The sequence below is a fragment of the Athalia rosae genome, chromosome 1 (assembly GCF_917208135.1).
Source record: "Athalia rosae chromosome 1, iyAthRosa1.1, whole genome shotgun sequence".
NCBI lineage: Eukaryota > Metazoa > Arthropoda > Insecta > Hymenoptera > Athaliidae > Athalia > Athalia rosae.
Window position 1 is genome coordinate 23,935,188 of NC_064026.1, and position 17,829 is coordinate 23,953,016.

Sequence of the window (17,829 nt, forward strand, 5' to 3'; positions counted from 1 at the left end):
AAGAACCTAATAAAAATTTAAAGAAAAAGAAAAAGAAAAAAAACATCCCACCCACTATTCCAGTAATTATAATAAATGTAATCAAAGCCACGGAGACTTTCATAAATTAACGAAAAAACACTTAATGCTGCAATACCGTCCTATACGCGCGTGCGGCTTATTATAATACGCGACGAAACTAATGTCTCCCTTACATCAAAGATACATATAAAACATATATGTATATACGTACGATTATATACCTACATATGTACATTGCAGTAAAAGCTTTATATCTCTGACGAGCCTCTAATCCCATGTCCGTTTATTAGCATATTTCCATTGAATATGTATGATGGCGCCAAGTATTTTTTTACGCAAACGCAGCAATAGAGACATAGCCGTAGGCTTAGATTTCGTAGGTATACTTGCACGGAATGGGTTATAGAGCTCGCATAGAAGAAAAATAGAAAAAAAAAAAAAGATCACGAATCAAAAGAAAGAAGAGATCGTGCGGACGAGCTGCGAGGAGCCATAAAATTGAAAAGTTAAAAAAAAATAAAAATAAAAAAATAAATATGTAAAAGTCACGCATTCCACACGGACAATTTCCCGTTCCTCATAGAAGCGAGCCACCCACGCGTTAGTTGGTTAATCGCCTGCTGCCGTATTCCGACTATAGGTATGAAAAAACGAAACTTATTACATGGGAAGGCTTGCGGAGAAGTTAGGCGAGAAATCTTCGGGATCGAGTCTCTTTTCCTTTTCTATTCTTCCGAATCTTTTTATACCGTGCTCCTCGTAGAAAAGAAGAAGCTAACTAAATACGAGAAAACTATCAGGTTGAGAAACATTTTTATCTATATATCTATACACGTAGGATATATTTATATGCACATAAAGGTGTTTACATATATATATACAACTGTAAGGTGGGAGTGAATGATGGTAGGTGCGTAAGGTATACCTATACACGAAAATAACATCTCGAGACTAAAACAAACTTGAACACGCGTGCCTTACGGTGAGCAACGTATATTTTCGTGTAAATTAATTATGCATGCACTTATGTACCGGCTACTATGAAATTTAAACGCGCGTGTCACTTTGAATTTTACATTTTTTTGCGTTGAAAATCATCGAGCGGTGTTGTTGGACGGGGATACCGGATGTTTCGAAGATATTCGAACACCGAGGAGTTAAAGAAATCAGAAACAAAATTAAAAAATCGAAATTCGCAAGTTATTGAAAAACTTGAAAACGGACTGGGAATTCGGAAATCTCCCCATTAGATTCCGAGGACATGGAAAAAGTAAGGACGAAAGCAAATTACGATGACAAAGAACACGAAGAAAATAGATTCGACAGAAAATATGATAAAAGATATGATATGATTTGGATGATTCTTGAGACGTCCGCGCTCCACATACGACAAAACTGAATGTAATAGCCTAGAAACTAGATCTGCTTCCTGTGGCGTAATCATCGTTTGTTCGCTAAGTAGAGCATGGTCATCTATTAATGTAACCCCTTCGCGCGACCGTAGAGGGAATACGTACGACGAGTCATACGTGCAATACATCGCCGTAACCCCCTCCCCCCCCCAAAAAAAAAAAAATAACAAACTAAACAAAAAATATGTAGAACCGTAACACCAACGATCAGCAATCTGCGTATCGCAGATGTTTAATTATAATCTGTTATAGATACATAAAAACCGTTATACCTGTGTGTATATTATAATGTATTCGATAGCCGCGCGTAGAATATCATTTAACAGGTACGTTACACTGAAAATAAAAATGGACGTGGAAAATTATTGCCAAAATCAACAAAAGTTAAGTAATTAATTTCTACAACTCAATAACGTATTAATTCCCGCGTATGTGAATTTAACCAGTTTCACGCACAATTTCAGAATTAGTCATTTTCTCGAGTTTTCATATTAGTTCTATAAAAATAAATAAATAAATAAATAAATAAATAATGAATTTGTTTTCTAAAACCGAAAGGTGTTGAGAAATTCTTCTTTATTTTTCTTCTATCATCGATCGACCTTATAATTGGTGGTTTCAACTTGATCCTTCTAATCTCAGTTGAATTTTCCCAAAGTCGTAAATCTGCTGTGTGACCCGCGGAGCGGAGAACATTTTCGTAATGTCAATTTCCCCCGCCTTCGAGCATTTATACGCGAACGAAAAAAGACATAAAAGAAAAGGAGAGAAAAAAGAAAAAGTCAGAGACGGGAAAAGAGAAAAGTCCCGTTGAAAAGTTTTCTCCTGAAAGCATTATACAAGGGTGATGGGTTATTTCTCGTAACAGGCAGGGATACAGTCGAAAGATCGAGGGGGGAGAAGAAAGACAAACAGGGTATGAAAAAAGCGAGAGGGCTCCGTAGGTATACCTAAAAGAAAATTCGTTCGCCTTAGTTTTATTGGTTCGAGGCTGTGCGGCGTGTTGCAAACGACGAATGGTAGGTGTTATTAATCAACGCTATGAGAAAAGATCGCATCGCGCGTATTCGTTTTGTTATAGGGTGTGAAGAAATTTAACGAACCCGAGGGATTATCGATGGAGGTTTTGTTGAAAAATATTCGAACCGAAAAAGATCGATATAAATACATATGATGCGTCGCGTCTGTTGGAAAAAGGGAGAGACAAAAATTTCAAAATTTCATTTTCAATGTTAATTTTCCCGATCGAGGGTTATGGGTACAGCCAGAGGTCCTGGATTGTGTTTCAATTTGAGCCTGAAAAAATTAAATTCACCACAAAGAGTGACCCCGCTTTGATTTTCGTCCTCTCCCCTAGAAAATTTGCAAAAGTCCCATTTTCAATACGGCAAATATTCGACAATTTTCCACTCACAAATCGTCCGATCGTGATCGTAAAGAGAAAAATTTCGGTTATCGTGGTTGAAGTTTTTGGTGCTATAGGATTTTCTATGGTATTTTTAAATGTTTGGGTACCAGGATTCCAAATTCGAAGACCAAATTAACCCATCTTATGAAAATGATCGAGTGATCGCCAATTTACCGACACAAAAAGTGAAAAATCAATTATATCTTGATGGGAAAAATTCGTCGATCGACGAAAGGAAACTCTCAACATTCATGCGAAATATGGTGATGTGAAATTGACAAAAAATTATATGGGATAAAAATTTAAACGACGAATGAAATCAAATGCGTCGCGCGCGCGCGCATACTGCTGGTTATACGAGTAAAATAAAGAAACAGCGGTGATTTGCAAGTGGTGAGTGGTCGACTTCTCAGGCAGCACTTTTCCGAATAAGAACGAGGTCACTCGGTCTCTCTTCATCCCTAGCGACTTCAATCTCGGCGGAAGCATCACCCGGAGTATAAGGGAGGAAGGAAAGGAGTTGGAAGCATCAAAAGTGATAAAAAAAAAAGAAAAAAAAAAGAAAAAAAAAAAAAAAAAAAAAAAGAGCTAAGAATCTCTCAGTCAGGGACTCCGTATAATAACCCAATTGTACTCGAAAAGTCCTCTCGCGTTCCAGTTGGCACGCAGCTAGCTGAGGATGTAGGGTTATGCCCCATATATACACGTACGTATACATACACCACCGCAATTGCACAGTGTGTACATATATTTTTATGTTAAGTGTACACGGGGTATGTAATACATAACTACCCTACATCTCATACCGGATGTTACGAGGAGGGTACACATTTCATTCGGGCTTCGTTCAACACGTACGGACCCAATGGACATAATAAAGTTAATCGGCAATTCAGATATGATCAACTACTTCGAACTATACATATGTATACTCTCCTATACATATATTTTAATAATATTACGTAACGCGCTTAATATTATATGTGTCAAATATATTCAGGTCCCATCGTTAAACATCCCGAGCTATTGATTTTTACGTAAATACAGGTATATAACTCCCTATACTTTTTTTTTTTTTTAAACCGAAACTTCACACGCGAAAAATTAGATCGAACATCCTATATGCGAGTTGGAAAATAAATGAGCCCATTGGAGCATGGAGAATTACATATAATTTTTGCAATTTTCCCAAATCCCATATAACAGCTACATGAATATTCGAAAATGTGCACGTGAAAATAGTTCAATTTTATACCTGAAATTCTTTCGTTTTCAACGAATAATTACAGAGAATACGAAAATACAAATTGTAAATGGAATTGCAAAATTTATTCTTGAATCGTTTGACAGATCCAAGTGGGTATAATTGTCGTGTGTCGAAAAAAGATCGTATACACGTATACGCGAGCAATGTTTGTTGTACGTTTCTAAATCCCAGAGAGAGAGAGAGAGAGAGAGAGAGACGCGGTTGTAATATTTTATGTTCTAAATCGGTCCAGTTCACGCTCTCCGCTATCTATATACACATAGGTATGTATACATATATTTTATCTAGCTGAGCGACTTATTCTTTTTAAGGTTTTTTTTTTTTTTTTTGTTTTTCTTGTTTTTACATACATATAAATGTTGGTAGTACTTTACAAGCTAACCTCCTCTGTTTACTGCATTGCGGAAGGTGTTATAAATGATACATAGTGCCCAATCTATTTGGGTGGCGCCCGAACGTCTGGCAATTCATAGCATGATCCCCCCTTCACCCTCGCGCGTTTCTTTCTTTCTTCTTTCTCTCTCTCTCTCTCTCTCGCTCCAGGTCCACAGATCTCTTTTTCTCTCGCCAACATTCGGAAGAAAAATCGGAAAATATTCTCAGCCAAACTAAGAGAATATCATCACTATCGCTTCGCATTATTTGTAAGTTCCAGTTTAATTTTAAAATGCACCTCACTCCACAGTAATTATAGTACGGTCATTATGAAGCGTGGAACACGATACAGTATACGTCGGTTTTTTCGATCGAAGATAAGAAAAATAAATAAATAAATCTAAGGGGATGCTGCGCCGTACGGGATTCCGAAGAGCGAAACCCACCCCATGGAAAGTTTGACCCTTTTCCAAGTTCAGGCACGAACGCAAGGGCCGAAAGTTTTGGTATAAAGGTACATCAACCATATAGGTTGGCAATAGAGCTCCTCGGCTCTAGGATAAACTCCGGTCGAATCGTATATATGTATAGGTATGTGTTGTGCGAACGTACGAGTTCGCGAGTAATATACGCCTCTTGTATGTATACTCCGAGTCATCGCAGCTTAGCGTACACCGGTACTGTATAAGTCTTGTTTTGCAGGTCGTTAAATCATTCCTTGTCACCTAATAGCGCTGGGGTGGAATGTATTTGACAAAAGCAACGCCTGTGTACACGGGTTTGTTTACATACAAACTACATATAGATTCGTATACGTACCCCGCGACGTAGGTACGTGTGCGTTAAACATCCCATCGCGTAAAGGGGTTCGGTACCTATGTAAAATCGCGATTGATCACATACGTCGGTATGTACAGTTACATTAATCCACGAAAGTTGAGGATAGGGTTCCGAACTTCAAAGAGCTCTTGAGGATATGGACGAGAGAAAGAGAGGAGAGGAGAGGAGAGAGTAATTATAAAAGCTGGGAGAAATTCCTTTTCCTTTTACGCTACTTCGTGTATCGCCCTTCATCTACCAAGGGCTTGTCACAAAGTAACAAAGGCCAATCTCTCCGCTCGGTATTACGCTATGGTGTTCGGCGTAGAGCTTATATTGGGCGCGTACCGGCTGATAGCCGACTCGATGTTGAATCGATCAGGCAAAATTAATCATTTTGAATTTATGCCGGTGATTCGAGGGGACAAAAAACCGGAGTACATCTGGAACGGTTGGACATTTTTCTCGAATTTTTAGAAACCAATGAAAAGCTTTTTTACTTTAGCATATTTTGACAGAAAATATAGTAACGAGTACGCATCATCGCGTTCGAATTTTACGTCCTCCGAAAGACTTGCATTTCTGGTTATTTCGCAATCAGATGTATTTCAAGATATTGCAAATGGAATCTACTCACCCCTTATGGCGTCTGCAGTGGAGGCCAGAAGCCCTTGAAGACTTCTGCTGTGGTGATGCATTAAATTTTGAAAATCATCCCTAGCCTGATTGGAAATTCGTTGCTCCATTTTTGAATTACAGCAAGGGCCACCGCACGTTGCTGAAAAACGAAAAACAATCAAGTTAATGAATGAAATGTATGTACAACAAAATGCTTGTAATAAGAAATATTGCGATCGGAGTTCGCAGGCTCCGTGAGATAAAAATTTATTTAAAATTAATAAAAAAAAAAAAAAAGAAAACATCCTACACGGTATAGAAGGTCATGTGATCCATAAAACTCGAAAATACCACATCTCGTGTTACGCGCATCAATTACACGAGCCCCGAACAATGATTTTCCCTGAATGCGAAAACACGATTGGTTCGTGTAAAGGGTTTGTGCAGCGGGATGTACGCGGTGCGTGTAAAGACGCGTGTGCAGTATGAATCGACGAGACCGCGGCTAAGCTATAGGATTACCTATTTGAGTAGAATAAATGTGGATTTGAAACCGACATAATCATTTCCTAGTATTACCGTTCACTCGGCGCGTGTAATTTGACTAAATTACATTTCGCGAGTGAGGCAGCAGCAGCTACGGCAGCAGGTATACCGGCTGAGCCGCTATTATACTGCGCTTGGACACGTCAACTCACGTGCACGGACAACTATTTATATCTATAAAAAGAAAGATCAATTTAATCGACTCGGAGCTCGCGAACGTCAAACTATATAATACAGGTGATGGGTACAGCTTACCGCGGATATTGCACACCGACGTATACGTGCACGCGGTAACTTCCTCAAAACCGAGGGTAGTACGTGCGACCGAATCCAGGTTAAGATATTTTCGAGATAAAAAAGAATAGAAGCGATAGAAAAATTATCTAGATAAATATACAGGGCATTCCATGCAAAATCATACCTTGTCTACAGCGGAAGAAATTTATGAATTTTTTATTATTTATACGTGTATAAAGATGTTGCATTTACATCGTATCTAATTGTAAAAGAAGAGAAGAATTCTAATCAACGAACGTGCATTTCAATTTTCAATTCTTTAACGGGCGAGCGATAACAGCCGGAACGTAGGTAGTAGAGGAACCAGTTAACACGAAGCGATCCGAGTGGTAGAGTCATAAAATATCGTTGCAATTAATTTTCATTTCAAACTGAAATTTAATCTCGATGTATATGTGTACCTATACCTATTCGGAGAGGGTTCCGGATATAAATATAATAATTACTAAGCACCCCGTACAGATTCGAGTCTGTATGCTGCAGCTAACGATTGTTAACGACACCTATTACAAAGTTACTCGCTCAATCGATTAACCCTCATATCAAATACAACTTGATCAATTATGCAAGTTTATTATATCGCTAACTCAATTTCATTCAGCTGGAGAATTAATTGCTGTTCGTTATTATTAATTTATATACTTCAACACTTTATGCCCAAATATGTGCACATGTAATCTGACGACGAGAAAAAAGAAATTCTCAAAAATTAATTCGTTCCGTCAAATTTTTATGTATATTGTTTCGTTTCTTCGAATATTTTATTTATTTTATTTTTTTTACTCGCAGTATACGTTGTCGGCCTCATTTTCCCAGGTAAAAATCATACGAAAATAGATATACATCTGACAGCTGGTACGCATATAGTGTGTACTATATGTGCACACGTATCACTGACTTTCATACATAAAGCTGGGTGATTTTTATTACGTAGCCATATTTTTTCGTCCCCACGGGTGTCCGTACATTATATCTGTAACCTTTACGTGCGTCTCTCCACGCTACCAGTTTTTCCGACCTACATATTATCGGGCGCAAAAAGAGAAAAACCAAAGAAAAACCGTAAAAATAAAAGAAAATGAAATAACACGACTTGATAAATGTATTTCTTTTCATCCCCCTTATCACCTTTGGGCAAGTATTCTCATGTTCGAGAAATCCTAATGCAATAATGCGATTCGATATTCTAGCGAGTTTCAACTGTACAATTTGCAAATGGAGAAAAATAAATCAAAACTTGGATACTAGGGATCGTTTCAAGAGAAAAAGAAAAAAAAAAAAAAAAAAAAACAGGAAAGATGCACAGAGAGCGCGCAATTATATATAATTATATGTATAATGCACGCCGAGGATATGTTTCTCGTACTTCACGTGTATCTCGAGAACCTGTTAAGTACACACATAAGATGCCATGTAATATATACAAGTGTGAAGTATACGAGGCGCATATTATCTCCCAGGAAGATGAAGCTGTACCGAGGCGAAAAATGAAAGTGAAAAAATAAATAGAAAAAAAGAATCCACGGAACAAACGGCTGAAATTGTAAATATCCTATGCAGTATAAGGTCGTGTGCGTATAATACATTATATATACACGTATGAAAATGAAAACACGTGACAAAACGTGGTGATGAAATATACAAATGTGCGTATCTATGCGCAAGTAAAATGCATAATATTTATATATGTACGTACGTATGTTAGATTAGACACACGCGTGTATACGTTAGATGCATAATTTACCTAAATTGTATATACGAAAAAGTTTTTCTACGGGCATTTGGATCACGTTACGTTGAACATGTGGTATGTAATTTCAACGTACATACATATTTATGAGTCACGACATGTAACCGGGCAAAAATATGGGTATCTTTCGACACGCGCATCCCCTATTATATGATCGTGTATAGATATTATGCACATTGGGCATCCCTTCTCTTCGAGGTACAGGGTAAATTGAAACAGCGATATGCGGTAAGAGTGAGCAGATGAAGGATATGAGCTGGGGATGTTCGATCAGATTGAGGGTAAGAAGGAAAGAAAAGAAAATGATCGTCCTGTAAAAATTTAACAATATACCTACACGATTGGCGAAATAAAACCGATACGAAACGTATTCGATATTGATTCGTCGGATAGACTTCTGTTGGCATGAATGATTAAAGGGACAAACCTTAATTTTAGTTCTACATAAATTGTAGATTAACGAATGTGCAAAGTTATGCACAACTGAGGTATGTATGTACCGTGTGTAGGTAATTTATTCTATCGAATTAGTTGCTTATCAAACCGATAAATAATCAATTTCGAAGAACGATACCGAAATTACCATAAACTAGCAGCTCCGTCTAGACTCCAGACGAACGATTCTGAATTCCTCAGTTGCAAAGGCGAACGGTGTGCACATAAATACGGAAAATCATTATCACCAGTCATGTGGTACATAGCTACGTACATACAGGGTGTTAATAAATAATCGTACAAGACTCAAGGGGCAGATAAAGTGCACTGAAACAAGTAATCTGAGACGAGCAATCAATCCATGTCGCGTTCAGGCGTTCCAGGGCATCGAAGGTAGTAGGTACAAAGACTCGAAACTCGAAAGCTGTAATACGCTCACAATTCAAAAGACCAAAGCTTTAGGTTGTGGTCCGTTTGTTTGGTATATTATTCATTAATTTTCAATTTTTCAATTATTGCAAACAATCACCATAATTGTCGGTCATCGGGCGATTGACCTGCGACCTTCGATGCCCTCATCTCAGATTACTTGTTTCGGGAGACATCATCACCCCCTCGAATTTGGCACAATTATTTATGAACACCTTGTACGTGTATTTCTCGGTCGCCTATCGTTACTCAGTCACCGGCGCGGCGCCGCGACGCTGTGATGAGAAATTAACACAGATGAATATCGCATCGACTCGCGATCGCCGATTCCGGGTTCAGCAGCTACCGCGCCGGAGAGTTCAATGCCCACGCCAACGCAGAGGTACAAAAAACTTTCAAATGAAAAAGTGTTCCACCTACACATACCTATGAACTACGCATCCGATTCTCGATCTCGTAAAATCTCTGGCGCTATACCGCCACCGTACATATCGCGATATTCTGTCCTGCTGCAGTTATGAATTTTCATTTTCAATTTTTCCGAAATTTTTTCATCGACGTGACGCGAATAATCGTTGTGTGTACTACGTGCGCAGCTCCTGAATTATAATATACAAATAAATGCGTATGGCTTGAAAACGACGAGTCTTATGAGCGATGAGAAATAACTCTATAGAAGGTTGACACTCCGGTTGGTCGACGGCGAAAATATACTCTCTCCTTTTACCCCGTTTCTCCGTTCACTCCGGTCGACGCGCGGTGTGGAAAGAAATGAGAGAAACAGTCGGGGGTTGGAAGCACTGCAGGAAAGTAAGGCGGAGGCGTTGAACAACCCCCAAATGGGCGAATGCATTAGTCACTGTCAAAAGTTCTTAGCCCGAGCAGGAAGGAGGGGAAGTGCGAGGTACGCATACACACGCGCGTACGTGTGTATGTGCATCTATGTAGAAAAGGTACAATTAGAGGAAATTTACTTGTAAATTATGGGGAAGAAGGGTTTAAAGAGTTATAAACACACAAAACACCCCCAGCTGATACGTGGTCATGGTACCCTAGACTATAGCATAATATGCGGTATTATTGCATACCTGCTTACTTCTCGCATTACGTACTCGAGAATGAATTAAACTATACGTATACTCTTATCTTGTATATATGAAACATATTTATTATTTTTATTACACACATATACCGCGTATGCATGTTCAACGCATATATTGTACGTACGTAGGTATGAAAATTAAACACATCATTTTCATATATTCGAAATACTCAACAACCATATTTTCATTGACTTTTTTTCGTTCGTGTCTCTTTCGACGTATGTGTATAATATAATTATTTCCTTTTCATCGATATCGATGAGTTGTTCTGGTACACAAACGATCGCACCTTCGGCAGCAATTAGTTACGGTGCACCATACTTGTGTACTCTACGCAGGTGGCGTGAACCAGGTGTGACACGGCTATAATTGACGGTCGATATGGAACGTCGCGACGTTCCAGGTATAAAGAAAGAGACAAAAACGATCGGTCGGGTAAAAGATGTGAGTCGTACCACATACAAGACCAATCAGCGGGAAATAATGATTATAAAATAAAATATGTCGGCGCCCATCCTATATGAAATTAATCTACTCGTTCATCAACTGCTCTGGTACGAACCGGAAGTGCCTTTGCTGAATATTGATATAAAATCGAATTGCAGAATAAATTTGATCTCAAATTAGTGCACGTCATTCACCGGACGATATAGAAGCTTATCGTTAACATCGGAAAGTTCTACACCTTCGAAGCTATAACGAAAATTATGAAAGGCAACAACCGCGAGGAAAAATCAAAAAAAATTTGAAAGGCCGTCGGTATCAGCTGACCGAGCAAAAAAGAGGATTATTTCAACGTTAAAAAGAAGGAAACAAAAACTGTGTAAAAAAAGAAGGGAAAAGGGTGCAAGAGGCTTAAAAAAAATATACAAGTTTTTTTGTCAGGCCATTCTGGAGCCCTGCCTGCTATAATTTATATGTGTATAATACAAGGAGTTTTTGAAAGAAAGTAAAAAAAAAACCTTGTCCCCATAATATTATTTTGTATCGTTTATCTTCGTTGACGAAACTGCGTGTGGATGGAAAGTGAGGGGTAACTACCCCGCCTATTTGGGTAAGTATCTTGTAGCATATTGAAGTTTATACACCAACAAACACCGCAGGCGGGAAAGTCGGTACCTCGTTTACTCTGATAATGTACGTACCTAATATAACCAACGTTGCACGCGCCGCATTTGATTTCGTTGGTCGTTCAAATTTTTGCCCCGTAATTTCTTTTTCAATTTCACATCATTATATATCACACGCATGTTGAAGAATTTTTTTATTGTCAATCTACGAATTTCTCCCATCAAGATATACTTGATTTTTCACATTGCGGGTCGATAAATTGGCGATCACTCGTAGAACAGGATAAGACTTTCCAATATTTGTCTACTGTATGTCTGCTGAGATTCGGAGTCTGAATATACGTGTGTAACGTTATTCTGAATCAGAATAGGTGTTTGATTAAAAAGGGGTAGCGAATAAAGAAGGAGGCGTATAATACATGCGAACTGGCAGAGCGCAGTGCCTGATTACAAAAACCAAAAAATGTCTCCGGGAGAGAACTTTTACCCTTTGTTCTTCCTTCGTAACTGTCGCTTTGATATTTCACCCCCGACATTCTCTCCTACATAGGTATACGTGGTGTACAAAATCATTTTATTCAATGGCCTATTATTTATAACATCCGGGAGAAAAATAAGCAAAACGGAAGGAGGTCATCGTCCTACGATATAATCAAGTGGAATTCGATTAGAACGAGAGTGTATACGAGGTATCCGAGTACCCGAATACATTATGTATGTAAGTATTTAGAGATTCGCCAATATCGTACGGTGGTACCGCCGTCGTTGCGCACGTCGCGATACCCGAATATGTACCCTATACGTCGATAATTTTTTACGATCCTTTATCGTATCTCATGGCTCTCCCAGCTGTCTGTTCCGAATGTACCAGCGGTGGCGACAAGGTCGTTCGTACGCTATAGGTCGCAAGGTCGACCGTAAAAAGTGTTCACGCGTGTCACTTAAACGGCGGTGTTATACACACGTTATAAATTCATCTATAAATAACTGTATGTATACACATTCTACATACATAAGTTCCACATAGATATACGCTCGTTGGATGATTTGTGCTACACTGCTCTGCAAGTGTTTGTCGCACGCGAGCCGATATGGGAAAAAAAAAACCCTTGAAAATATCAAACACAAATTTTCAGATGGTCGATGAAAAGAGTGTGAAAAAAAGCGAGGCAATTTTCCAGATTATCTTTTCCTATCTTAAATGTACATATCTCAAATCTCTCGTATATCCTTATGTACAGGAAGAATCCTTGGAAATCCTTTCTCAAATATTTGAGTACAAAAAAAAAAAAGAGTCGGCACAAAAAATAAGAAAAAAAAAAGAGCACATACGTAACAATACATAATGGGTGTTCTTTTTGTTTTTCGATCGTTTGCTTTCACATAATGGTACCACCGATTTGAATTTAGTTCTATACACCATATGTGTATAGTAGCGCCCTTTCGATTCCCGGTGAATCAAGGTTCGTGAAATGGATGCCAGTAATCACGTGAAAATTGTAGAATCATCAGGAATTGGTTATCAACATATCCTACGAAATATACCCGAAGGTGTTTACTCGGGATCTCAAAGCTTCGACCAACTTCCGTAAGTAGATCTTAACCCCAGCCTGGGGCCACCGTCAAATTACACAAACCCGGTAATTTTGATCAAACAAAACCCACTATACCTATATCCACGTAGATCTATCATTAGCTGCGTATAAAGATAGAGGGCTGCAAATAAAAACAAAACATTCTGCAATCAGCAGTTCAAGTTCTGAAATTGCACAAAGATGTGCATCTGCACGGAAAAAAAACTGCGAACAATCTAAGGGATTACATTTCAGAAGCAATGTGTTTCAGAACAAAATATAAAGAATATACTCAATCATCGATACTCAACGAAACTGGATAAACTTCTAAATCTAATATGTATGTTATTAACGCAAAATTAGTTGAAAATTTGAGACAATCTTTTTGACGTCTGCTTCATATTTGTAGATATATAGGTATGTATAAACGTGTAGTTGGTCGAACTGCTCGAATACATGTATATCTATCGATTAAATATTCAATCGAACGAATATTATATCATTCCTTATGCAGAATATTATACATAGTTGAAAACCAAACAATCAATTATAATAATGTACAATAGATATTTATAATTATTCACAAACAATTTGCATGAATGCTATTATAGATATATTGAACTATCTATGATACCATGGTATATTCAGCAGAGAATGCAACCCGTCCATTATTATTTATCATATTAATTATTCCATCGTATCATTCATATAACCAAAGCATGAATATATACCCATGTGTACGCGCATCATATTTAATACATGTACTAAAAATGCTAGGGCAAATTTTCGTATCGAATATGAATGCAAATGCAGATACAGGTGTGGTTATAGAAATAAACTTGACTGAGAATAGATAAATAAACAGACTTTATTAATTGATAAATTTGACACGCAGCGATCGATAAGGGTACTTCGAAATGAAAATTATCATATTCGACGTTATTGGATATAGGAGTATTATATCTGATACGAGTTTGGCCAAAAATAGTTCATAACTATTACCAACGCGACGAAAGAAACTGAAGAATAAAACCAATCGTAAAAATGTCGAAGGTTTTCAATGAGTTGTACGTACATTATTTTTGGTTGGATGTCTCTTAGGCGCACCGGGAATATTCGTGCAAACTGACCGCTCGGTTTTATGCGCATACGCGACCGTAACTAAATTTGTTAGTGTCCGCGAGGTACCGCGCGTGACGTCTAAAATAATATGCCTGCACGTACGCACGTATACATGCATAGGATATTATACCCATACGAATACAGAGTAAAAAGTTTCATACTTTATAACAATCGCTTTTACTGCATTAGTAGGGTAAAGAGCAGAGATTAGGGCGATACATATCGCTGTACTGGATGGTTATTACGAGCCTGCCCACTTAATTCTGCAACATCTGCAGAGATCGTTGTCAATTTATTTTTACTCGGCCTCGTTATATTCCAGGTCTACTTATACACGTGCATATGCACGTACATGTGTCTACTATATATACTAAGATTTCGCTTGAATAGGTATCTCAGCACTTTGCTTCGGTTGAAGTATACCCGCGAGTGCGAACGTATGATTAATTTTCTCCGTTCGACTTCCGAAAACGCTGTTCGATTGAAAAAAAAGAAAAGAAAACGCCCAACTATAGGTCTAGCAGTGACGGAAGAATTGCTGATCGTATCGCGAATACGCGACACAATTTCAGGACGTAAACGGATGTAATAAAAATTTGTACGACCATAAAATTTGCCGAATAATATTTTGTACCAATATACGCATCAATATACATGAAAAACTTTATTCATCGTACAAATCTTCTCGCGCGCGGCATTGTAGTACTTTTATCTCCATTTTCATATCGGTACTCGACATCACGACGTATAGATTTATGCATAGGTATATATGTATAAATCGATGGACGCTGCAATATATATCTAATATTATAGATGGATGGAGGTACGTGTGTATTTTACACGTCGTTGACCGTAATGTAATCGAGAAGTCGAGATCGGTGGAATTGACTAGAATTGTGATAAATAAAAAAAATAAAAAAAATTAATAAATTGAAAATTCTACTACCAAAGCCTTTATTCAGAGCGATGCGTATTCGACAGCGTAGACTGCATGAGCAATAATTGGATGATTAAGGCCCTATGATATTTGAACGGTATTTTGCTTGTGGTTCTCTACAAGAAAGGAATGAAAAAAAAATTATTGTAAATATTAGTTCATCTGGAGACCGAGCTATAATTACCATTTCCATTCAAAATTAGTAATAGAAATGAGCTTAATATAGCAATTTTTGTTCAGATAATGTTACCAGAGATTTTTCGCAGATTTGTAAACGTTGAATCCGTTCAGCGACATATGGCTGTATTTATTTAATAAAAAGCGACAGTTCGGCAGTCGTGTTATTTAAAGAAAACTGGATCCGACCAACTGTGCGGATGACTCACAATCAGTCCAAGTGCTTCACCGCCGTATTCATATCGGTCGCGTGTTACTGCCGCTATACACACCTGCATGACGAAAATATGCGTGTGCTCGGATTTCCGGATTTTTCATATTTTTTTTTTTATTAGATCATTTCCACGATTCCCACGAATTTTATTATCGTTTCGCAATATACGAACGGGAAACCACTACCGATCAACGATTCAACGATAATCAATCGGTTAACATTAATTCTGTTCGACAACCAAATTGCGATTCATGAATTCATTATTTTTCATGGATCAATAGGAATTCGCGTAACAAGATTTTCAGGACAAGCCCTTAAAAACCACCACCTCATTCTCGTAAAACTCTCCAAGTACTTATACGCAGCAGGTTATTATGGGGATGAAAAACAATCGAATCCGCCGAAATTGTATTAATCTAATGCAGAATACGTGCAAATATTCGCCGTATAGGTAACGGTACTCTGCACTGCAGGGAGATATAAGTTTAAACTATTCACCGAAATACAATTATACGGAGCGCAGCTAATAGTAAACGTAACAATTGTTCAGCGTACGACGCAACCCGATTGGTTTTTGCATAGAAATTTCGGTATTAGCTTTTGTATTTCAATTGTCCTTCTACTAAACACAAAATCCGATATTTCGTCTTTGATTTTTTTCAATTTTCAGGTGAAAAAATTAAAATCGTTTGTACTGGCGTGTAATCTGACGTGTTTTACACAGAAATTAAAGTTTGCGCCAACTGAACATGATCCACTGTATATAGAAAGAATAAATAATCATTACAAGTACTAGAAATTCTTAATACATTTAACATAGATGATACGATCACAGAAACTTTTTTCTATCTCTTTCATTAATTAATTCATGCAGAGTTTCTTGATTCATGGATAAGATGATATCTATGAACCGTCGGAGGTACGGCTATCAACTCGGTATAAGATATATCAAATGAATTGAAATTTGATTTCTCTTTAGTGCATCGCATTTATAATTTTTTTTCTTCAAATAAACAAATTAACGTCAGCTCGTGCCGCGGTCCCTTTAACGTAATCCCACGCGATTTGAGATGGCAGAGGGCGATTGACTGGATAATGCGGCGCAGACGATGAAAAAAGGTATCGAACATCTGATGAGATTTCGAAATGTGCGCGAGTGATAATTATATCGTAAATTTGATCATCCTCGTGGTATATACCTGCAGTGTCGTATATCGTCTACACCGCAGCAGAGACGTATTGAAAATTACATTTGAGAATACCAAGTGAAAGAAAAAAGTTATTCCGGATAATTGGGCAACGTCGAGGATGGAAAGTTCGAGCACATCTACTGTGTATGGGAAGAAGATTATATCGGCAGAATGCAGTTGCGGATGTTCGAGTATACGCTGTACTCTATAAATAAAAACTTTGATTTCGGAGGACGAAAAAGTAAGAAAAAAAAAAAAAAGAATTCTACCTACGCGTAGTATACGTGAAAAGGCCGTATTGCAATGTTTGTTCACCGCCCCCGACTCACTTTTCAGACATATTGAAGCAGAGCACTGAAAAAAAACCATTATACATATAGTGAGCTGCAACCGAAGTATATAATCATTATATTGCTGAAGGGGAATGAATTTTTACCTAATAAAAATTTCATCACCTCGCAACGAATTATTTCGGTTATTAGCGACGACTATATGTCTATATACATATGTATATGGCACCCTGGCAATTTATAACTATACACCAGATACACCGATACTTTTGGGTATATACATAAATACATTATATACTCTATAGATGTATAAATATACCCGTTCAGTATCCAGTAAAAACAAATAGGTTTCCCGTACGTGTGCCTACAGGATGTGCTTTTGGATAATGTCAATCTCAAAACAGGCTTGGAAAGAAAACTTGAAACTTACCAGTGCTGTCGCGCAATGTACCTGCAACTCCGAATCGGAACAAATTTCAACAATTTTTTTCATACGATTTCGCATAAATCTGATATAGTGTTCTCGGAGGTGCCTACAATTAGTAATAGAGTTGCAAATTTTACCAGGTAAAAACCTAAACTTCTTTGTGCGAAAAAATGATACATACGACCATTTACGATTCTTCTCGTTGAAACACATCAGCTCCGCTGCGCTACACTTCCGGTTTCGAAATTGCAGCTGCGTAATAGAAGTTTGGCAAAATTCCCTAACGCATCTGCGATTCGATCCGCGTAAGAAAATCGATAAATTATATAAAAACGAGTCGTCGCTGCT

At 37.8% G+C, this 17,829-nt stretch overlaps 1 protein-coding gene across 1 annotated transcript in view; it reads right to left on the reverse strand.

Annotated features, from left to right (window-relative positions):
* Positions 1-17,829, reverse strand: part of LOC112695039 (division abnormally delayed protein) — a 124,020-nt gene that overhangs the window by 99,906 nt on the left and 6,285 nt on the right. Inside the window, exon 2 of the mRNA XM_048648732.1 lies at positions 5,940-6,080. Within this exon, the coding sequence (XP_048504689.1) occupies positions 5,940-6,080 (141 nt within the window). The remainder of the gene's footprint in view (positions 1-5,939; positions 6,081-17,829) is intronic.